Source organism: Alligator mississippiensis, chromosome 7 (genome assembly GCF_030867095.1).
Source record: "Alligator mississippiensis isolate rAllMis1 chromosome 7, rAllMis1, whole genome shotgun sequence".
NCBI lineage: Eukaryota > Metazoa > Chordata > Crocodylia > Alligatoridae > Alligator > Alligator mississippiensis.
In genome coordinates this window covers 2753856-2777413 of record NC_081830.1, presented here as the reverse complement: position 1 = coordinate 2777413, position 23558 = coordinate 2753856, and the positions used below count along the sequence as shown (strand labels likewise).

Sequence of the window (23558 nt, the reverse complement as noted above, 5' to 3'; positions counted from 1 at the left end):
TCAACATAGCCTGGTGTCACAGCAGCATATCACGCCATGTGTTCCCAATACTAATACGAGAGATACAGACTTTCCTTTCTCCCTTGTTGTTCCTTCTTCTCCACTTTTCCAGGTGTTCATCTAGTTTTGCCTCAGAGAAAATGGACTGGACTTTGACAACAGCAGCTGCAATGCCAGCTCCTTCCTGCTCAGCTATTGCTTCTTTTTTGTTAACTTTTCCAAAAAGGCCCACTGCAGAAAAAAAAACAAACAAACTTGGGGGGACAGTGGATAATAAACTGAATAAGAGCCACCTGTAGGCCCTTGTTGTGAAGAAAACTAACGGACTGCTGCACGGTATTAGAGAAGCACTGCCAACAGATTTTCCCCCCTCTATGCAGCACTGGTGAGGCCGCATCTGGAGTCCAGTGTCCAGTTTTTGCCCCCCACTACAGAAAGGATGTGGACAGATTGGAGACAGTCTAGCAGAGGGCAGCAAAAATGCTTAGGGGTCAGGGGATGTGCTCACTCATGCACACACGCACACACACTAACAAGAAGAGAGCAAAGCAGAAAGAGCAGCTGATTTGGTACTAGTTGCATTTGAACAGATGTGCTGACAGAGCAGAAGGGATTCCAGATGTGCAGGCTCCAGGTGTCCATATCATTGACGTGCATATGATTCCAGGAAGGTCCAAGATGGCCCCTTTGTTCCAAATGTTCTGTAGTCCCAGGTGATGCCTTATCTCAGAAGCAACTTTTCCTGCTCTCTCTGTTCTGGGGACAGAGTTTAATATAGACAATGTGCTTCCCATTTTCTGCAGCCCCCCCGCTCAGCCACCAGTGCAGGAATATCAAGGGGCACATGCCCCCTCCTTCTGTGCCCCCACCACACCTCACATATGGTTTCCTATAGGTCACTGCAGGACATTGGCTCCCCCATCAGGGCATGTGGACATGACTCTGAAGTTTCCTGAGTTATAAAACCCCTGGGCTGAGGCAGAAATGCTGCCAGTCTCCTGGACTCTAATGATGCTGATGTTGCTCCTGTTCCTGCTGCCCACAGCTCTTCTGCCCCATGAGGCTGGAGCTGGTTGGTACAGGGTGGGACTAGATTATTAGGGAGATGCCCCTGACTCTTCCAAATCAAGAGTCCTTTCCAGAGTCAGATGCTTCTTTACAGCAGCTGCCTTGGGATCTAGCTAGAAATGAACTGAGGGCCAGAAGGGAAAGAAGTTTGTATGGGACTGGAGGTAAGAGTAAGGAGTGGTACATGGGGCCAGCATCACAGCGATTTCTGTCCAAGGGGTCCAAAGAGCAATGAGATACTTGGGTGCAAGTCTGGCCAGAGGGGTGAGCTGGCAGTTCATGAATCCATTCCTCTTCCAAGTCCCAGGAAGTAGTCATAGATTATAATAGCATTTGCATCCTATGGGTTCTACAAAAATTAAATGTTAAAAGTCCCTTTTAACTGAGATCTCTGGTGCAGCTGGCTCTTGGCATTACTTCTTCAGCTGTCTTGGAAATACGCTCAAAGAGTATACGTCCCGAAGGAGCCATTGCGATCTGGCCTGGATAACCCGGGCCACTGCCCTGCCTTGCAGTAACTCCTGCTTGGTGTAGATCATGTCTTGTAGCAAAACAGCTGATCTTCATCTAAAAAAAATCATGGAGATCCCACTCCCTAGCCCTTGTTGAAGTGCTGCAGTACTTAATCCCTGTCCCCACTAAAATTGTTTCCTGTTGTCTAGCCTGAATATGTTGTTTCCACAATGAGCCACTGGCTCACCTTCTGCACTTGTCTGCTGAAGCAACGAGCCCCTTACCAGAGTTTTGTTTCCAATTTGGGTATGAACAGGCTGGGATAAAGACACTTTTTGGCCTTCCTTGATGCTCTGTTGATGTATCTCCTCATGCTACATGCCATGAGGTTTATGTTCTGGTCTGCCATGCTCCTCAGGCCTTTCTATGAACTGAACTATTTCCAACACATCAGCTTAATTTCTGTGCTGTCGAAACCATGCGTGTGTTGACACTGCCTCTGTACCAAGCTCAGGAATGCCACTGAGCAGCATGACCCCCATGCTCACTCCTGTTATGAAGGCACTAAATGATAACAATTTGGATATTGAGGTGATCAGAACACATAGCCAGGCCCCATTCTCTAGCTGCCTCTCCAGGCAGGCTCATTGCCATTTGGAAGGCATAGTAGATGTATTGAGAGGGGGGCTACATTGAAGAATATCTGAGGTTAGGGTATGTGGAGAGACAATAAATGGGTCTGCTTCTCAATGAAGCTCACAGAATCAGGGCAGAAGCAGTGTAGAAACACTCCACACCTGGCCTCTAGTAATCCAGTAGGGATTGCCCAAACATCAGACACAGAGGTCACAGACCCTCCTTTCTCTGACTTAGGATCCTCCTATTTATCACTCCAAAGATCCCATTTGCCTTTTTGGCAAGAGTACCAGCCCAGGAGCTGGTATACAGCTGATTCTCCCCCAGAACTAGCAACCCCCAAGGACAACGTCTCCCCTTATAGCATCACGGTATTTTTTACCCCTACATGGGTTTCTTTTCACACGGTTGCATACTAGGCAGTGTAGAGCACTCTACACAAGCAGCCTTCCTCTGCATTGCTGAGCACTGCTCCCATCACCGTGTCACCTGTAAACCTTTGCAGAGATGACTTTGTGTGCTCCAGGTGGGGAGAATAATTGAGTTGCATGCTGAGATTTCTGAAATGTCCTCTGGGATGTTGGGAGAGAGCTGGGGAGGGTCCATGGAGGTGCTGATTTCTCAGCCATATGTTGTGTCAAAGCAAGTGGTTATAAGCTTTCCCTGTTTCCTTGCCAGATGAGATCATTGGGGGACGGGAAGCTAAGAAGTACTCCCGTCCTTACATGGCCTACACAATCACCAAAACATCTGAGAATGAAGAACTGGCATGTGGAGGGTTCCTGATCCAGGAAGATGTGGTGGTGACAGCGGCTCACTGTAACACCGAGCCCTGGTGAGGACTCTAATCTGAGTTTTATGGGTCAAGAGGAACATGCCACAGCTCTGATACGTAGCAGGGCCATCGAGCAGCTGGATGTTCCTGCACTGCCAATTTCCCTAGTCACAGGGTAACCCCGTCGGCCTAGAGCTGCTGAGTGGCCCTGCCTCCCCCTCCATCCTCAGTTCAGGAGACAGGAGGGGAATGGCAGAGGGAAACAGAAGACCGTACTGAGCTCTGTTTTTTTCGCAGCCAGCGGCTCCCACACATCTCATGACAACAAGCAGCAGCTCCAGCCCTCATGTCCCCACCTTGTGTCTACAGCGGAGGAGAGGAGCACGTCCAATGCCCTGAGCCAGCCAGTGCCCATCCCTGTCTCTGGATGAAAACTAGCATTCCTGAAAGGGGAAAGGCCCCAGTCCTCATTGCCGGCACTCTAAGCTGGCCAGTCCACACATCCTGGAGTCAGATCAGAGGCCCTGTATCCCCTAATTCAAGCAGACAGGCCCCTAGCACCGATAAGAGAAAAGCCTTCAGCCCCTACCCCCTAACCCAGCCTCAGGGAGCTGAGTGCAAATCAGAGCTGCTGCCCCTAGAAGGGAAGGGCTCTGTTATTTGTTCCCCAGCAGCTCCTGGATGTCCTCTGGATATGGTGCTTCTTGTGCTGCAACATTACTTACTGCCAGGCATTATTAAGGGATCACAGGACATGGGAGTCCTGCTTCACCAGTCACTGTAGCACAGCAAATTACACCCAGATCCTAGCCCGCTCATTAGGCTTCGAAGTGCCTGTAGGCACCTAAATGTGATCCTGTTCTAATCTGATCAGGTTCCTGAAAAACCAATAATGTAGCTGCTTCTGTAGTTTATCACCATCTTGGTCTCTAGACTAAATCTCAGAAAGCACAGTAGAAGAAAAAGACTCCTCCCACCCATCCCCCTCCCCCCCACACACACTCCCCATTAATGGCTCTTCAGGGAGTTGAGCAGAGTGGAATAAGATCAGGTTTAGGTGCCTAAGTTCACTGTAGTGTCTAATAAATGTAATGAACCTGGACCTCAGTGATTTGAAGTGGGCACAGAGTGTAAGACCCACAGAGCACTGCTTTGGGGATCTTCTTTCTAGGTTTAAACAGCTACAGTAGTCTGAGATTTCTCCACAGGCATCTGAGCAAAATGTCTGTGATTCTGGGAGCGCACAACATTCGGAAGCCAGAACCAAACTCTCAGCAGATCAAGGTGAGGCGCTGGATCCCCCACCCTCAATTCAACAGGACGACCTTTCCCTATGACATCATGCTTCTGCAGGTATCTCCCTTTTCATATACCCTGCCCCAGTGAACCCATATTCCAGCAAGTGCAGCAAGGCATTAAGAGCCTCTGTGCGCTCCCTCTCCTTCTCTGCTCTATGGAATGATTCTTTGATCCTTTGGTTCTCTCCATGGCAGCTGAAACACAAAGCCAGGCTGAATAAGCAAGTGCAAACCATCCCTCTGCCTGCTTGGAAGAAAAATGTGAAACCAGGAACCATGTGCTCCGTGGCTGGCTGGGGCAGAATACACCTGTGGAGTAACAAGACATCTGATGTATTGCTGGAGGTGGACCTGATGGTCCAGGAAGATCGCATCTGCAAACAGACTTTCTCTGATTATTCTCGTAAGGTTCAGATGTGAGTAGGAGATTCCTCTGGAAAGAAATCAACATTCAAAGTAAGCAGCTTCCTTGGCTCATGGAGTAGGGTAATGCTAACACCACCTGAGCCCATGGTGGGGGAGATACTGGGGTTGTCTGGGCCGAAAACTGGGAGATAACATGCAGATGTCTCAGGTTCAGATTACAAATGACAAGTAGATCATTTAAAGGGTGCTTAAAATGTGCATTAGCAATGTGTTAAGAGCACTTAAAATGTGAATGATCACACAGTAAGGCTCATTAACTGGTGCTGAGAGCCCTTTGGGCATCTAAAAGTTAAACCATTTGGGGCCAGAGTTATCTTTGAGGTGTACTACTGTGTTTGAGTTCAGTTAAATTCTGGGTGTTCCCCTGTTTGCAGTCCTTCAGTATCCCAGGAGGCACTGCTGTCAGGTGCTGGATCCAGGCTGCAGGGAGTCCAGGATCAGGCAGCAAAGGGGAACTCTCCTGTGCCCTGCTGCTGTTGCTTCTCCTTCAGCCGCTGCTCTCAGTCTGCTGGAGTGGCAGGATAGCCATTTTGAGGGGTGGGAGGAAAGGGGTGGAAATCTAGCGGGTGATGGGATTCAGTGGAGCAATTTAGTGGATGGAAGGAGTAATCTAAGTGGCATAAGAGGGCCCTTCCCCCCACACCTCTTTGGCCTATACCGTGCCTAGACAGCCAGTGAGCAGGGAAGGCATAGATTCATAGGTTCATAGATGTTAGGGTCGGAAGGGAAGTCAACAGATCATTGAGTCCAACCCCCTGCCTAGGCAGGAAAGAGAACTGGGTTCAGATGACCCCAGCCAGATGCCTATCCAGCCTTCTCTTAAAGACCCCCAATGTAGGCTAGAGAACCACCTTTCTTGGAAGCCCATTCCAAATTTTGACCACTCTTACCATGAAGAAGTTCTTCCTGATATCTAGCCTAAATCTGCTCTCTGTCAGTTTGTGACCATTGTTCCTTGTTACCCCAAGAGGTTCCCTGGTGCCTCTCCGATCCATTGCTGCATTCCCCTAATGAATTTTTAGGAGGCCACAAGATCACTTCTCAGCCTTTTCTTGTGGAGGCTGAAGAGGTCCAGGTCCCTCAGCCTCTCCTCATAGGGCTTGTCCTGTAAGCCCCTAACCATACGAGTGGCCCTTCTCTGGACCCTCTCAAGTCTATCAATATGCTTCTTGAAGTACAGAGCCCAAAAGTGGACCCAGTACTCCAACTGCGGTCTGACCAATGCTGCATAGAGGGGATGTAACAACCTCTTTGGTTCTGTGTGTCATGCATCTGCTGATGCATGATAAAGTGTGGTTAGCTTTGCTGATGATTTTGTCACACTGACAACTCATGTTTATCTTGAAGTGCAGTATGACTCTGAGATCCCTTTCTGCTTCTGTGCTGCTGAGAGGGTCACTTCCCAGCCAGTAGATGTGCTGGATATTTTTGCACCCTAGGTTCAGCGCTCTACACTTGTCCTTGTTGTACTGCATCCTGTTGTGTACTGCCCACTTGCCTAACCTGTCCAGGTCTGCCTGCAATCATTCCCTACCCTCTGGACTGTGCACTTCACCCCACAATTTAGTATCATTTGCAAACTGGACAGAGTACACTTCACACGCACATCTAAGTCACTGATGAAGACATTGAAGAGTACAGGTCCACGGACAGAAACCTGCGGGACCCCATGACCCACATCCTTCCAGGTCACCTGTCTACTACCACTCTCTGGGTGCGACCACTAAGCCAATTTGTCACCCACCGGACCGTGTAAACATCTGTGTCACAGCCTCTTAATTCATTTATGAGAATGGGATGAAATACCGTATTGAAGGCCTTGCTAAAATCCAAGAAAACGACATCCACCTCTACTCCTGCATCTAAGCATTTTATGACCTTGTCATAATATGAAACCTGATTGGTCAGGCACGGTACAAATCCATGCTGGTTGCCCTGCTGCATTATTTTTCCTGCTGGATTCCCACAAATATGATCCTTCATAATCTTTTCAAAGATCTTTCCAAGGATGGAGGTGAGGCTAACTGGCCTATAATTACTCGGATCCTCCTTCCTCCCCTTCTTGAATATAGGGACCACACTGGCACTTTTCCAATCCTCTAGGACCTGACCCAAGCACCAAACGTGCTCAGACAGCCATGCCCGTGGTACTACTATGACACCGACCAATTCTTTCAGTACTGCCGGTTGCAGCTCATTAACTTAAACACATCCAGTCCAACCAAGTGACTCTGCACCAAGTCAGCATCAACAGTTGGTGGGCTGGTGTCCCTCTGATGCCCATCTAAGAACCCATTAGCAGATATCTAAGAACACATTAGGAGCATGAAGCAGATTTGCAGCCCATAGCCACATCCCTGCTCACGAGCCCTTTAGCAGCAGGGCTCAGCAGTGCATTTTAGAGCAGATATTAACCCCGAATGTGTAACTTGTCACTAGCACCAGATAGGCTTAACACAGACTAACATGTAATCTCTAATGTGTAATCTTCGCCCCAGCTCAGAATGTGTCAATGGTCAGAAAGGGGAGGTGAGTTCCAATTCTGGCACAGAAAGAAACAACTTGCTCCAGTGTAATTCCTCTCACTTCTGGTTTTATTCCACAGGGTGATTCTGGGGGTCCTCTGGTGTGCAATGGGACAGCCTATGGCATTGTCTCCTATGGACCACATGGAAAAACCTTCCCTAAAGTATTTGCAAAAGTCTCCAGTTTCATCCCCTGGATCGAGCAACTGAGCAACTGAGCAACAGGTATGCACCTCTTGCTGCCCCAGCAGAGCCTGCTGAGTTGCCGGCCCCCACAGGCAACATGGGCCTAACTGCAACTCCCGCCCCTGCTCTCCCCAAGACAAAACGTAAGGTGTTTGTTGTGGGAGACTCCCTCCTGAGGGGGACGGAGGGGCCAATCTGCCACCCTGACCCCTTAGCCCAGCAAGTCTGCTGCTTCCCAGGGGCCCGCATCCGGGACGTTGCGGAGAGGATCCCCAAGCTCCTCAAACCCACAGACCGCTATCCCATGCTCCTTATTCATGTGGGCACCAATGACACGGCTCGGAGCACTCCCAGCCAGGTCATGAGGCGCTACAGGGATTTGGGAGCGGGGCTTAAGGGTCTGGGGGCACAGGTGGTGTTCTCGTCGATCCTCCCAGTCTCAGGCTATGGGCTGAGAAGGGACAGGAGGATCTATGTGGTCAACCAAAGACTGCGGCGCTGGTGTCGTCAGGAAGGCTTTGGCTTTCATGACCACAGCCCGCTCTTTGGCGAGAGAGGCAGCGAGCTGCTGGGAAGAGATGGTCTCCACCTCTCTCCCCTAGGGAGGAGGCTCTTCTCAGCCAGACTGGCTGACCTGCTCCACCGGGCTTTAAACTAAGCCCGCTGGGGGACGGGGGCACGACCGCCACTGCTGGCCCGCTGAGCAAATCTTGCAAAGCCAGCGGATCACGGCACTCAAGGGAGCCCGCCCCAGCCCCAGCCCTGGTAAAATCTGTGGGCAAGGAAGGAGCCCCCCAGGGGGCGCTTGCCTGCCTGTACACAAATGCCAGGAGCTTGGGGAATAAGCAGGAGGAGCTCATCCTCCTGCTCAGTGCAAACAATTACGATGTCATAGGGATCACGGAGACCTGGTGGGACTCCACCCATGACTGGACCATGGGGATAGATGGCTATACCCTGTACAGGAGGGATCGTGTAGAGAAGAGGGGCGGGGGTGTAGCTGTCTATGTTAAGGAAAGCTACGCATCCCTGCAAGCCGATATTGGCGACCAGGGTGGACGGCTGGAGACCCTCTGGGTTAAAATCCGTGGGGAACACGGCACAGGGGACACAATGGTGGGAGTCTATTACAGACCTCCCACCCAAAGTCCTGAGCTAGACCAGGAGTTTGCCCAGGAACTGGCTGAGGCAGCTTGCTCCAGGACCATGGTTGTCATGGGTGACTTCAATTACCCAGACATCTCGTGGGAGGATCGCTCAGCAAAATCTGAGCGGTCGCAGAGCTTCCTCTCGTGCGTGGATGACCTCTACCTGACTCAAGAAGTCTATGGGCCAACGAGAGGCAAAGCGCTGCTCGACCTGGTGCTGGCTACTGGGGAGGACCTAGTCGGCGACCTAGTGATCGATGGGAAGCTGGGTGACAGCGACCACGAGCTGATCACCTTCACCATCCGCCGAAAAGCTGGCAAGTCGGTCAGCAACACGCAAGTCCTTGACTTCAGGAAAGCCGACTTTGACAAGCTCAGGAGGCTTGTCAGTGAGGCCCTAAGGGACTGTGACCACAGGGAGAGGGGAGTTCAACAAGAGTGGTTGCTCCTCAAGGGAGCGATCCTCAATGCACAAACTAAGTCTATTCCATCTCGGAGGAAAGGCAGCAAGAGGGCACAGCAGCCCCCCTGGCTCTCCAGGGACCTAGCAGACCTCCTGAGGCTAAAAAGAAAGGCCTACAAAGGATGGAGGATGGGAGTCACCTCCAAGGAGGATTATTCTGCACTGGTCCGGTCCTGTAGGGAGCAGACCAGGAAAGCCAAGGCTGCAACTGAACTCCAGCTAGCTTTGAGCATCAAGGACAATAAAAAGTCCTTTTTCAGATATGTGGGGAGCCGGAGGAAAAGCAGGGGCAACGTTGGACCCCTGCTGAACCAGATGGGGCAACTGACAACTGACGCCCAGGAAAAAGCCAACCTATTAAATAGGTACTTTGCGTCGGTCTTTCATCAGCCCCATGGGACGCCTGTGCCTGCTACAGGGCCGGGAAGTCCGGGTGAGGGTGATCCCCTGCCCTCCATTAATGCTGACTTTGTGAAGGAACATCTTGAGAAGCTGGATACCTTCAAGTCAGCCGGCCCTGACAATCTTCACCCCAGGGTACTCAAGGAGCTGGCGAGCATCATAGCCCAGCCTCTAGCGCGGATCTTTGAAAACTCTTGGCGCTCTGGTGTAGTGCCCGAAGACTGGAAGAAGGCCAACGTGGTGCCTATCTTCAAGAAAGGGAGGAAAGTGGATCCGGCTAACTATAGGCCCATCAGCCTGACTTCTATCCCGAGGAAGATCTTAGAAAAGTTTATTAAGGAGGCCATCCTTAATGGACTGGCCGACGCCAACATCTTAAGGGATAGCCAGCACGGGTTTGTTTCGGGTAGGTCTTGCTTGACCAATCTCATTTCCTTCTACGACCAGGTGACCTATCACCTGGACAAGGGAGATGAGATTGATGTCATATATCTTGACTTCAAAAAAGCCTTCGATCTGGTGTCCCATGATCGTCTCTTGGAGAAACTGGCCAATTGTCGCCTTGGGTCCCCCACGATCCACTGGCTGGAAAATTGGCTCCGGGGTCGGACCCAGAGGGTAGTAATTGATGGAAGTCACTCATCGTGGTGTCCTGTGACCAGTGGGGTCCCCCAGGGCTCTGTCCTTGGACCCATACTGTTCAACATCTTCATTAATGATGTGGACACTGGAGTCAGAAGCGGACTGGCCAAGTTCGCCGATGACACCAAACTTTGGGGCAAAGCATCCACGCCAGAAGACAGGCGGGTGGTCCAGGCTGACCTGGACAGGCTCAGCAAGTGGACGGATGAAAATCTGATGGTGTTCAATGCCGATAAATGCAAGGTTCTCCACCTTGGGAAGAAAAACCCGCAGCATCCTTATAGGCTCGGCAGTGCTATGTTGGTTAGCACTATGGAAGAAAGAGACTTGGGGGTCATCATTGACCACAAGATGAACATGAGCCTGCAATGCGATGCTGCGGCTAGTAAAGCGACCAAAACGCTGGCTTGCATCCATAGATGCTTCTCAAGCAAATCCCGGGACGTCATTCTCCCCCTGTACCCGGCCTTAGTGAGGCCGCAGCTGGAGTACTGCGTCCAATTTTGGGCTCCACAATTCAAAAAGGATGTGGAGAAGCTTGAGAGAGTCCAGAGAAGAGCCACGCGCATGATCAGGGGTCAGGGAAGCAGACCCTACGATGACAGGCTGAGAGCCCTGGGGCTCTTTAGCCTGGAAAAGCGGAGGCTCAGGGGTGATCTGATGGCCACCTACAAGTTTATCAGGGGTGATCACCAGTATCTGGGGGAACGTTTGTTCACCAGAGCGCCCCAAGGGATGACGAGGATGAATGGTCACAAACTACTACAAGATCGTTTCAGGGTGGACATAAGGAAGAATTTCTTTACTGTCCGAGCCCCCAAGGTCTGGAACAGCCTGCCGCCGGAGGTTGTTCAAGCACCTTCATTGAACACCTTCAAGATGAAACTGGATGCTTATCTTGCTGGGATCCTATGACCCCAGCTGACTTCCTGCCCTTTGGGCGGGGGGCTGGACTCGATGATCTTCCGAGGTCTCTTCCAGCCCTAATGTCTATGAAATCTATGAAATCTATGAGGAAGAGCTTAAAAAGCTGCATTCTTAGGGACCACCTGGCTCCTCTTTGTCTGCCACCATCACATGATATAGTCATCGCCTTGCACCTCTGCAGTTGAACTGAACCAAGCTGGTGTGCAAAATCAAACAGCATCCCAGAAAGCTAAAAAAAATAAAAAAAATAAAAAAAAGTAGTTGATTTAGAGAAGAAATAAACAGAATACCCCCCCCCCCCCAAAAAAAAACACAACAACTTGGAAATGCAGCATAAGTTTCTATGGAAGTAAAATATTTTTTTCTAACTGAAATGGTATTACATGTTGATATGAAAGAAGAGTCAATCAAATTGGTTGCCAACAAACACTTCAAAAATTGAAGTTAAGCAAAATGAAAGAAATGAAAAACCATTTTTGTAAAAAGCTAATTGATTTTGTCAAACATCAATTTCAATTTGATACCAAATGATAGTTCACTCAAACCTGAGGAAAGTTGAAATGCTGAGAGAAATTAAAGCAGATTTAATTTTGCAATAAAAATGAAGTGAGATTTCAACTCAAAATAAATAAAAATGAAATTTATTAGAAGCTGAAACTTTAAGATATTGAAATCAAAATGAATGAGCTTGAAAGACCATGAATGAGCTCCGTACCATGCTGAGGTGTTAAAAATAAAGATCTCCTGGGGCAGATGAAAAACCAGAGGGAAGGATGCCAGGATAAGACATGTGCTTGCTTATGTGCCAAGAAATTAGCCACTAATGTGGTAGAGCCAGATTCCGTCAATTCAAGTCCTTGCTTGCTCTTTTCCCTCTGCAACCTTTCCTTTCCCCCCTCTCCTTATTCACTACCAGGCAGATTCACTCACTGCTGCCGTCACTGCAATGAATAAAAACAGCATTAAAAAAGTTCATGTGTCAAATTCCTAGGAATGCAATGAATTTCAGGAGCCTTGAAGCAGTCTCTGAGTCTCACAGACCCAACGAAGAGTGTTGGATAAAAGGGGGAGATGAAACAGGGAATTAACCTCTTCAACATGGAAGTGATGTGACCAGGATGAGGGGGTACGAGATGTACTAAGACATACAAGAGTGGCAGAGTTCACCCTAGCTGGCACTGGTAGTGGATGGGGAAAGGAGAGTAGATATAGGGTGGACATTTGTAAAGATGGAGACATGGGCCCCACACATGAGCTAATCAGCTACCCTCAAACCAGGCAACCTTGAGGCAGCCCAAGGCTCTGGCCTCTGGTCATATGCTCCGTGCAGTATAGCTGGTGGTGGAATAGCCTTGCTTGGTGCACCAGATTCCCTACATGGAAGACAAAGATGAAAGCAGAAAAAAGAAAACAGGCACAGATAGGAAGATGGATGGGGACAAAAAACGCATATCCCAGGCCCATGGGATTTTGAAAAGGCAGATACAGATAGTGTGGTGCATCATCACATACAGCAGAATGCATATTTTTCTCCAGTTAAAAAAGAAACTAGAAACTTTAGAAATAGGCCAGGGACCTAGGACTGTATTGTTCAGTTTAGGATTGAAACAAGAACCCCAGATTCAATTTCCTGCTGCTGTGAAGAGTTGGGAGTTGAGCGGGGGTCTCCTCCATTCTAGGTTAGGCCTGTCACCATTTAGCTCTTGGTTGTTCTAGCTCAGATGATGCTCTCAGGCCAGACATTTTACCAAGAAACTGAGAAAGTATTTCATTGCCACCAATTCGTTTTAAATCTCTCTCTCTCATACACACACACACACGAAGAAAGCCTCCAGTTCCAACATAATGGCAACTGTGTCTCTCTGCCCCTCTTTTCACTCCCACAAACATGTATGGTTTTAGGGATACCCAAATACATGTGCTTAGTAGACGGGCAACTGGGAGAAATTATCTGCCCTGCCCCTATGTAGGAGAAAGCCATGGTGACCAAATGCTTTGAACTGGGAGTCTGTACACCCCTCCCTCCTCACGGTGTTGTAAGGATGAAGGTCCGTGCTACTCTGAGACCTGGATGGTGTCTGCGTCACTAAGCAGGCTTAAGGCAAAACTGTCACGTGGTGATGGCATAGTTACTACTTCACACGACAGAAGTTCGGGTCAAAAATAGCCCCTCCAGCTCCAGGCTTTCCAACCTCTCCTGACTTACATGACTCCTGTGGGGCATGATCAGAGTACAAACCCAGTTTGCCAGTCCCCTCCGTGAGTAAGCAAAGTCTCATGTGACCCTCCTAGTAGAAACCCAAGTCCAGAGCTGTCCTCTGCACCACTTCAGGCTAGTGCTGCCGTTTGCCTGTTATAACCTCCGATTGTTTCCAAGTCATTTGCATCATTCAGCTGGTCCTGGACTAGCATAGGAAGAGCCTGTGGGCCTCACTTACTGCCTGGAGTGAGTATGGGGGTTAAGCCAATCTAACAGGATTAGGCTCAGCACAGGGCAAGAAACTGGCTGGGCCACAATCTACTTCTGCACCCAGGGGTGCCAATCTGTGGCTCAGTAACAGAAGTTGGAGGAGCCTCCCAAGTTCTAATGGACGGGACACATGTCCCCTCCTCAACCTGGGAAGAGAACCCAGCTGTCCTGATATCCCCCACTTCCTATTCTAACCCACCAGGCTCTACCCTTCTCCTTCCCAGACCCACAGCTTTGCCTACCACGTCTGCAGAATATACATGTGAGCTCCTGCCACCACACTGAGGCATGTGGGGGGACCTCGTGCAAGGGGATTCCTGGCACACTTCACCCTACCCGACCTCTTGGCCTTGGGAGTGATTGTCTTCCTCTGCCCAAGCTAATAAGGGGATACATGTTGTGGCTGGCGGCCTCCATTATTCATTGCCACCTCTCCTAACGTTCCATGCCAGTTAGAGGCCTACTTGTATGATACCTTGGGTTTTGGCCCTTTCCCCACAATGGAGCTTAAACGTATCCTTGAGCTATTTCTCCATTTTATCCAATGAATGATTTAAAAGCCAGTCCTCTCATTTGCTTTACAGAGGGAGAGTTTTATGAGTACACATATAGCCTATATATTGTTTGATATTGCTATAGTTCATTTTGGATGTTATACGTATGGTTTCTATGTCCACATACTGTGAGGCTTTGTTTCTGTGAAGCTATGTTGTAAGCCTGGGTTTCTGTATTTCTGTACTTTGTGAAGTTTTGCATGCACTGACTTGCATGGTGTATGGTCGGTTTCTTAACAACTTATATTCACATGGGGCTGTGTATTCCACGTATGGTTTCTGTGGGTTGGGTGAAGTTGTCTCTGGGGGGGATCTCTGTGTGGATCCTCCTGGACAGTAGGGAGAATTAAGCCCAATAACAAGTGGGGAAAATGAGGCATATAATAGACAAATGATACAAATGCATGAAGACGATCAGCAGTGAAGTGATTTACACCTTCACAGCGCTTGCACACTGTTCCACTCTCTCAGAACAAGTGAGCATGAAGCCAGGAGTCCGGGCTTCTGATCCCAACTTTATTCCCAAGGCTTCGCGGCCTAGCAAGGGCTAGGGATAGAATCCAAGTCTCCTGGATTTCATAGAAACACTGGACTTTCAGGGAACCCCTGGGTTACTGATATCAATATCCAGCTATCACAGACAGTCATGACATTATCACCCCCTTCCTTAACCTATTAAGAAACAAATGGTCCTGCTCAGAGACTGGGCCTTCCCCTTGCCTGAATCCTTGCACTGTGTTTCCTGGTAGAGCAATGGACTTGGTAACCTGCAAAGCTGAGAGACCCTGGGTGTCCACCCCTCTACGACTCATTATATAATATCCCAACCAGCTCTGGTATTAGGAAAGGCTGTCACACAGGAGAATTTCCTTGCACATTCTGTCCACTACTAAAAGGGCAGTGAGGAAAGAGTTTTGTCACAATTAAAGCCGTACATTTCAGAGGTTTTTACTCATTTTTCTTCTTTTCCCCCCTGTATTTTAATGACTAAAATGAAAATGACTTCATAGAAGAGAGCGGGTAGTCTTAATATGAGACCACAAGCTGACTGAACTGTTAAATGCAACCATGGTGAACAAAGCTCTTTCCAACATCTGATCTTTTGTCGAGTCTGAGATAACCCTTTTTCAAACAAATTACAGCCAGGCTCCACTACTCCGTGGGTCTCCTGATATCATTTTGTGAGAGAACAAGAGAAAGCTCTTTTAATCCTTTACTTCTTGGGCAGTGATTCTCTACCAGGGTACTTTGAGAGCCTTTCAAGATGACTTGAGAGCCTTTCAAGGGTGAAATGCTATGCAATATTAGCACTGGGCTAAAGGTCACTGCAGGACATCGGCTCCCCCCTCAGGGGGTGTGGACATGACCCAGAGGTTTCCTGTGGGTTATAAAAACCCTGGGCTGAGGCAAAAGTGGTGTCAGTGTCCTGGACTCTAGTGATGCTGATGTTGCTCCTGTTCGTGCTCCCCACAGCTCTTCTGCTCCATGGGGCTGGGGCAGGTGAGTACAGGGTGGGACTGGATTATTAGGCAGAAGCTCCTGGGGCTTTCAGAGTGTTTTCAAATCAAGGGTCCTCTTCAGAGTCAGATGCTTCTTTACAGCAGCTGCCTTGGGATCTAGCTAGAAATGAACTGAGGGCCAGAAGGGAAAGGAGTTTGTATGGGACTGGAGGTAAAAGAAAGGAGTGGTACATGGGGCCAGTATCACAGCATTTCCAATTTCTGTCCAAGAGGTCCAAAGAGCAATGAGATACTTGGGCAGAAATCTGGCCAGAGGGGTGAGCTAGCAGTTCATTAATCCATTCTTCTTCAAAGCCCCAGGAAGTAGTCATGGATCATCCTAGCATCCTGTGGGTTAGGCTTTGCCTTTTGGGAGAGTGGGGAGGGAGAGAGTTCTACAAAAATCAGACATTAAAGGTCCCTTTTAACGGAGATCTCTGGTTCAGCTGGCTCTTGTCATCACTTGCTCTACTGTCTTGAAGATGGGCTTAAAGAGTATTGTTGCCCTTTGGGGTCAGGTCAATGCTCAGGAGCTCAATATTGTGCTGTTAGACAGGAGGGAGCAGTGTACAATAGCACATATACAAACACACAAATCAATTAGGATCACTACCAACTCAGGCACATACACATCCAGACACATACACATCCAAACCAGCCGAGGCACATGCATACCTATCACCAATTCAAGCATATACACTATACACCCAATAAGTTAGACAGAAATCAATTGTCCAGACCTGTCCTGGCAAGGTCAGTCCTGTCCCAGAGGGCTCCAGGTGTTCTTGCTGAGCATGTGCAGCCTGGCACAATGGTGGGTTGTCTCATCTTTTGTTTCTTGAATGCGGAGGGTGGTTCCAAGGGCTGGGCTGTTGGTCCTGGTATTGGTGTTGATGGTTTGGTCATTCAGAGGGAGCTATTTTTAGACCTACTGCCATTGTCTCTCAAGCACCCTCATTCATCCCCATTCATTCAGGAACCAGGTTACACAGGAGGGGTAGGTGAGAGTCATAGATTACACAACAGGCCAAGGGGAACAAGATGGAGTCTTGACAAACAAAATGGAAACTTGTCATGGCCTATGCTAACTTACATATGTAGGTCTTAAATCATATAGTACCAGTAAAACAGTGATATGAAACAGTAAAAATCAATACAAATATAATAATTATACAATATAAAAAGGAGAAAAAAACCAAAACAAATACAACTTGCTACCAAAATAAAATGCTGAAGCTTATCCTATGTCTTAGCTCACTTCTACATACCTATACGGAATAGAGAGAGAGAGAACAAGTCAGAAAGGTTTGGGGAAGGGGAGGGAATGCATTTTAAAAGCCAAAAAAAAAAGAAAAACTGGGGGTTTTTGTTACAGTATATGTCCCAAAGGAGCCACTGTAATCTGATCTGGATAACCCGGGACACTGCCCTTCCCCGCAGTAACTCCTGCTTGGTGTAGATCATGTCTTGTAGCAAAACAGCTGATCTTGATCTAAAAATGTTCATGGAGATCCCACTCTCTATCCCTTGTTGAAGTGCTCCAAACTTAACCCCTGTCCCCACTAAAATTGGTTCCTTTTGTCTAGCCTGAATATGTCCAGTGTCCACATTGAGCCACTGGCTCACCTTCTGAGCTTGTCTGTTGAAGCAAGCTTACCAGAGTTTTGTTTGCCATTTGGGTGTGAAAAGATTGTTATCAGGGCACTCTTTAGCCTTCCCTTGGGGGCGCTTTGTTGATGGATTTCCTGGTGCTAAACACCAGAGGTTTTTCATCCTCCTCAGGCATCTCTGTGAACTGAACTCTCTACTACATTTCAGCTTAATTCCTGATCTGGGGAAACCAGGAGTGTGTCGGCATTGCTTCTGGCCCAAGCCCAGAATGCCACTAAGCAGCATAACCCCCATGCTTATTCCTGTTATGTAGGCACTCAGTATTGGCAATTAGGGTACTGAGGTGATCTGAACACATAGCCAGGACCCACTCCATAGCTGCCTCTCCAGGAAGGCTTATTGACACGTGAAAGGTATGGTAGATGTACCGAGAGGGGCTATATTGCTGAATATCCAAGGTTGGGGTGTGTGGAGAGAAAATAAATGGGTGGGGTCTGCTTCTCAGTGCAGTTCATAGAGTAAGCACAGAAACTAAACCCCAGGCATGGCTCCCAGGTATCCAGCAGGGATTGGCCAAGTGTCCGATACAGAGTTCACAGATCCTCCTGTCTCTGACTTAGGATGCTCCTATTTATCACTCCAAAGATCCCATTTGCCTTTTTGGCAAGAGTACCAGCCCAGGAGCTGATATACAGCAGATTCTCCCCCAGACCTAGCAGCCCCCAAGGACAAAGTTTCCTCTTATAGCATCATGGTATTCTTTACCCCTACATCGGTTTCTTTTCACACGGTTGCATACTAGGCAGTGTAGAGCACTCTACACAAGCAGCCTTCCTCTGCATTGCTGAGCACTGCTCCCATCACCGTGTCACCTGTAAACCTTTGCAGAGATGACTTTGTGTGCTCCAGGTGGGGAGAATAATTGAGTTGCATGCTGAGATTTCTGAAATCTCCTCTGGGATGTCGGGAGAGAGCTGGGGAGGGTCCATGGAGGTGCTGATTTCTCAGCCATATGTTGTGTCAAAGCAAGTGGTTATAAGCTTTCCCTGTTTCCTTGCCAGATGAGATCATTGGAGGACGGATAGTTAAGAAGTACTCCCGTCCTTACATGGCCTACACAAAGATAGAAAAAACTGAGAAAGTAAATTCGAAATGTGGAGGGTTTCTGATCCAGGAAGATGTGGTGGTGACAGCGGCTCACTGTAACACCGAGCCCAGGTGAGGTCTCTAGTCTGAGTTTTATGGGTCAAGAGGAACATGCCACAGCTCTGATACGTAGCAGGGCCATTGAGCAGCTGGATGTTCCTGCACTGCCAATTTCCCTTTCACAGGGTAACCCCGTCGGCCTAGAGCTGCTGAGTGGCCCTGCCTTCCCCTCCATCCTCAGTTCAGGAGACAGGAGGGGAATGGCAGAGGGAAACAGAAGACTATATTGATCTCTGTTTTTTTCTCAGCCAGTGGCTCCCACACATCTCATGACAACAAGCAGCAGCTCCAGCCCCCATGCCCCCACCTTGTGTCTACAGCAGAGGAGAGGAGCACGTCCAATGCCCTGAGCCAGCCAGTGCCCTTCCCTGTCTCTGGATGAAAACTAGCATTCCTGAAAGGGGAAAGGCCCCAGTCCTCATTGCCGGCACTCTAAGCTGGCCAGTCCACACATCCTGGAGTCAGATCAGAGGCCCTGTATCCCCTAATTCAAGCAGACAGGCCCCTAGCACCGATAAGAGAAAAGCCTTCAGCCCCTACCTCCTAACCCAGCCTAGGGAGCTGAGTGCAAATAAGAGCTGCTGCCCCTAGAAGGGAAGGGCTGTTATTTGTTCCTCAGCAGCTCCTGGAAGTCCTCTGGATATGGTGCTTCTTGTGCTGCAACATTACTTACTGCCAGGCATTATTAAGGGATCACAGGACATGGGAGTCCTGCTTCACCAGTCACTGTAGCACAGCAAATTACACCCAGATCCTAGCCCGCTCATTAGGCTCCTAAGAGCCTGTAGGCACCTAAATGTGATCCTGTTCTAACCTGATCAGGTTCCTGAAAAACCAATAATGTAGCTGCTTCTGTAGTTTATCACCATCTTGGTCTGTAGACTAAATCTCAGAAAGCACAGCAGAAGAAAAAGACTCCTCCCACCCCTGCCCCCCCCCCCCCCCGCCACACCCCATTAATGGCTCTTCAGGGAGTTGAGCAGAGTGGAATAAGATCAGGTTTAGGTGCCTAAGTTCACTGTAGTGTCTAATAAATGTAATGAATCGGGACCTCGGTGATTTGAAGTGGGCACAGAGTGTAAGACCCACAGAGCCCTGCTTTGGGGATTTTCTTTCTAGGTTTGAACAGCTACAGTAGTCTGAGATTTCTCCACAGGCATCTGAGCAAAATGTCTGTGATTCTGGGAGCGCACAACATTCGGAAGCCAGAACCAAACTCTCAGCAGATCAAAGTGAGGCGCTGGATCCCCCACCCTCAATTCAACAGGACGATCTCTCACTGCTATGACATCATGCTTCTGCTGGTATCTCCCTTTTAATATACCCTGCCCCAGTGAACCCATATTGCAGCAAGTGCTGCAAGGCATCAACAGCCTTTGTGCACTCCCTCTCCGTCTCTGCTCTATTGAATGATTCTTTGATCCTTTGGTTCTCTCCATGGCAGCTGAAACACAAAGCCAGGCTGAATAAGCAAGTGCAAACCATCCCTCTGCCTGCCTGGAAGAAAAATGTGAAACCAGGAACCATGTGCTCCGTGGCTGGCTGGGGCAGAATACACCTGTGGAGTAACAAGTCATCTGATGTATTGCTGGAGGTGGACCTGAGGGTGCAGGATGATCGCATCTGCAGGAAGTGTTTCCCCAAATACTCTCCTCAGGTTCAGATGTGTGTAGGGGATTCCTCTGGAAAGAGATCAACATTCAAAGTAAGCAGCTTTCTTGGCTCATGGAGTAGGGTAATGCTAACACCACCTGAGCCCATGGTGGGGGAGATACTGGGGTTGTCTGGGCCGAAAACTGGGAGATAACATGCAGATGTCTCAGGTTCAGATTACAAATGACAAGTAGATCATTTAAAGGGTGCTTAAAATGTGCATTAGCAATGTGTTAAGAGCACTTAAAATGTGAATGATCACACAGTAAGGCTCATTAACTGGTGCTGAGAGCCCTTTGGGCATTTTAAAGTTAAACCATTTGGGGCCAGGGTTATCTTTGAGGTGTACTACTGTGTTTGATTTCAGTTAAATTCTGGGTGTTCCCCTGTTTGCAGTCCTTCAGTATCCCAGGAGGCACTGCTGTCTGGTGCTGGATCCAGGCTGCAGGGAGTCCAGGATCAGGCAGCAAAGGGGAACTCTCCTGTGCCCTGCTGCTGTTGCTTCTCCTTCAGCCACTGCTCTCAGTCTGCTGGAGTGGCAGGATAGCCATTTTGAGGGGTGGGAGGAAAGGGGTGGAAATCCAGGGGCTGATGGGATTCAGTGAAGCAATTTAGTGGATGGAAGGAGTAATCTAAGTGGCATAAGAGGGCCCTTCCCCCCACACCTCTTTGGCCTATACCATGTCTAGACAGCCAGTGAGCAGGGAAGGCATAGATTCATAGGTTCATAGATGTTAGGGTCGGAAGGGAAGTCAACAGATCATTGAGTCCAACCCCCTCCCTAGGCAGGAAAGAGAACTGGGTTCAGATGACCCCAGCCAGATGCCTATCCAACCTTCTCTTAAAGACCCCCAATGTAGGCTAGAGAACCACCTTTCTTGGAAGCCCATTCCAAATTTTGACCACTCTTACCATGAAGAAGTTCTTCCTGATATCTAGCCTAAATCTGCTCTCAGTTTGTGACCATTGTTCCTTGTTACCCCAAGAGGTTCCCTGGTGCATCTCCGATCCATTGCTGCATTCCCCTAATGAATTTTTAGGAGGCCACAAGATCACTTCTCCGCCTTTTCTTGTGGAGGCTGAAGAGGTCCAGGTCCCTCATTCTCTCCTCGTAGGGCTTGTCCTGTAAGCCCCTAACCATACGAGTGGCCCTTCTCTGGACCCTCTCAAGTCTATCAATATCCTTCTTGAAGTACAGAGCCCAAAAGTGGACCCAGTACTCCAACTGCGGTCTGACCAATGCTGCATAGAGGGGATGTAACAACCTCTTTGGTTCTGTGTGTCATGCATCTGCTGATGCATGATAAAGTGTGGTTAGCTTTGCTGATGATTTTGTCACACTGACAACTCATGTTTATCTTGAAGTGCAGTATGACTCTGAGATCCCTTTCTGCTTCTGTGCTGCTGAGAGGGTCACTTCCCAGCCAGTAGATGTGCTGGATATTTTTGCACCCTAGGTTCAGCGCTCTACACTTGTCCTTGTTGTACTGCATCCTGTTGTGTACTGCCCACTTGCCTAAGCTGTCCAGGTCTGCCTGCAATCATTCCCTACCCTCTGGACTGTGCACTTCACCCCACAATTTAGTATCATTTGCAAACTGGACAGAGTACACTTCACACCCACATCTAAGTCACTGATGAAGACATTGAAGAGTACAGGTCCAAGGACCGAAACCTGCGGGACCCCACGACCCACATCCTTCCAGGTCGATACTGACCTGTCTACTACCACTCTCTGGGTGCGACCACTAAGCCAATTTGTCACCCACCGGACCGTGTAAACATCTGTGTCACAGCCTCTTAATTCATTTATGAGAATGGGATGAAATACCGTATTGAAGGCCTTGCTAAAATCCAAGGAAACAACATCCACCACTACTCCTGAATCTAAGCTAAGCATTTTATGACCCTGTCATAAAATGAAACCTGATTGGTCAGGCACGGTACAAATCCATGCTGGTTGCCCTGCTGCATTATTTTTCCTGCTGGATTCCCACAAATATGATCCTTCATAATCTTTTCAAAGATCTTTCCAAGGATGGAGGTGAGGCTAACTGGCCTATAATTACTCGGATCCTCCTTCCTCCCCTTCTTGAATATAGGGAACACGCTGGCACTTTTCCAATCCTCTAGGACCTGACCCAAGCACCAAAAGTGCTCAGACAGCCATGCCTGTGGTACTACTATGACACCGACCAATTCTTTCAGTACTGCCGGTTGCAGCTCATTAACTTAAAGACATCCGGTCCAGCCAAGTGACTCTGCACCAAGTCAGCATCAACAGTTGGTGGGCTGGTGTCCCTCTGATGCCCATCTAAGAACCCATTAGCAGATATCTAAGAACACATTAGGAGCATGAAGCAGATTTGCAGCCCATAGCCACATCCCTGCTCACGAGCCCTTTAGCAGCAGGGCTCAGCAGTGCATTTTAGAGCAGATATTAACCCCGAATGTGTAACTTGTCACTAGCACCAGATAGGCTTAACACAGACTAACATGTAATCTCTAATGTGTAATCTTCGCCCCAGCTCAGAATGTGTCAATGGTCAGAAAGGGGAGGTGAGTTCCAATTCTGGCACAGAAAGAAACAACTTGCTCCAGTGTAATTCCTCTCACTTCTGGTTTTATTCCACAGGGTGATTCTGGGGGTCCTCTGGTGTGCAATGGGACAGCCTATGGCATTGTCTCCTATGGACCACATGGAAAAACCTTCCCTGAAGTATTTGCAAAAGTCTCCAGTTTCATTCCCTGGATCAAGGAAGAGCTTAAAAAGCTGCATTCTTAGGGACCACCTGTCTCCTCTTCGTCTGCCACCATCACATGATATAGTCATCGCCTTGCACCTCTGCAGTTGAACTGAACCAAGCTGGTGTGCAAAATCAAACAGCATCCCAGAAAGCTAAAAAAAATAAAAAATAAAAAAAAAGTAGTTGATTTAGAAAGGAAACAAACAAAAAAAAACCAACTTGGAAATGCAGCATAAGTTTCCATGGAAGTAAAATCATTTTTCTAACTGAAATGGTATTACATGTTGATATGAAAGAAGAGTCAATCAAATTGGTTGCCAACAAACACTTCAAAAATTGAAGGTAAGCAAAGTGAAAGAAATGAAAAACCATTTTTGTAAAAAGCTAACTGATTTTGTCAAACATCAATTTCAATTTGATACCAAACGATAGTTCACTCAAACCTGAGGAAAGTTCAAATGCTTAGAAATTAAAGCAAATTTAATATTGCAATAAAAATGAACTGAAATTTCAACTCAAAATAAATAAAAATGAGATTTATTAGAAGCTGAAACTTTAAGATATTGAAATCAAAATGAATGAGCTTGAAAGACCATGAATGAGCTCCGTACCATGCTGAGGTGTTAAAAATAAAGATCTCCTGGGGCAGATGAAAAACCAGAGGGAAGGATGCCAGGATAAGACATGTGCTTGCTTGTGTGCCAGGAAATTAGCCACTAATGTGGTAGAGCCAGATTCCCTCAATTCAAGTCCTTGCTTGCTCTTTTCCCTCTGCAACCTTTCCTTTCCCCCTTCTCCTAATTCACTACCGGGCAGATTCACTCGCTGCTGCTGTCACTGCAAAGAATAAAAACAGCATTAAAAAAGTT

General features: G+C 48.3%; 1 protein-coding gene and 1 pseudogene across 1 annotated transcript; both read left to right on the top strand.

The window, feature by feature from the left end:
• The first annotated feature begins 4261 nt into the window (after positions 1-4261).
• LOC132251489 (cathepsin G-like) lies at positions 4262-7399 on the top strand (annotated as a pseudogene).
• Positions 7400-15405: 8006 nt separating this feature from the next.
• LOC132251612 (cathepsin G-like) lies at positions 15406-23558 on the top strand. Its single transcript, XM_059731570.1, has 5 exons — positions 15406-15473; positions 18145-18301; positions 19446-19593; positions 19734-19994; positions 22578-23558. Exons 1-5 carry the CDS (start codon positions 15413-15415, stop codon positions 22725-22727), a joined length of 777 nt encoding a protein of 258 aa, XP_059587553.1. The 5' UTR covers positions 15406-15412; the 3' UTR covers positions 22728-23558.

Bases quoted from the DNA above. Each gene is read 5' to 3' on its own strand.
- LOC132251612 (XM_059731570.1), top strand. From the start codon at position 15,413: ATGCTGATGTTGCTCCTGTTCGTGCTCCCCACAGCTCTTCTGCTCCAT. The intron at 15,474-18,144 runs GTGAGTACAGGG...TTTCCTTGCCAG, and splicing joins GCTCCATGGGGCTGGGGCAG to ATGAGATCATTGGAGGACGG. The intron at 19,594-19,733 runs GTATCTCCCTTT...TCTCCATGGCAG, and splicing joins ATGACATCATGCTTCTGCTG to CTGAAACACAAAGCCAGGCT.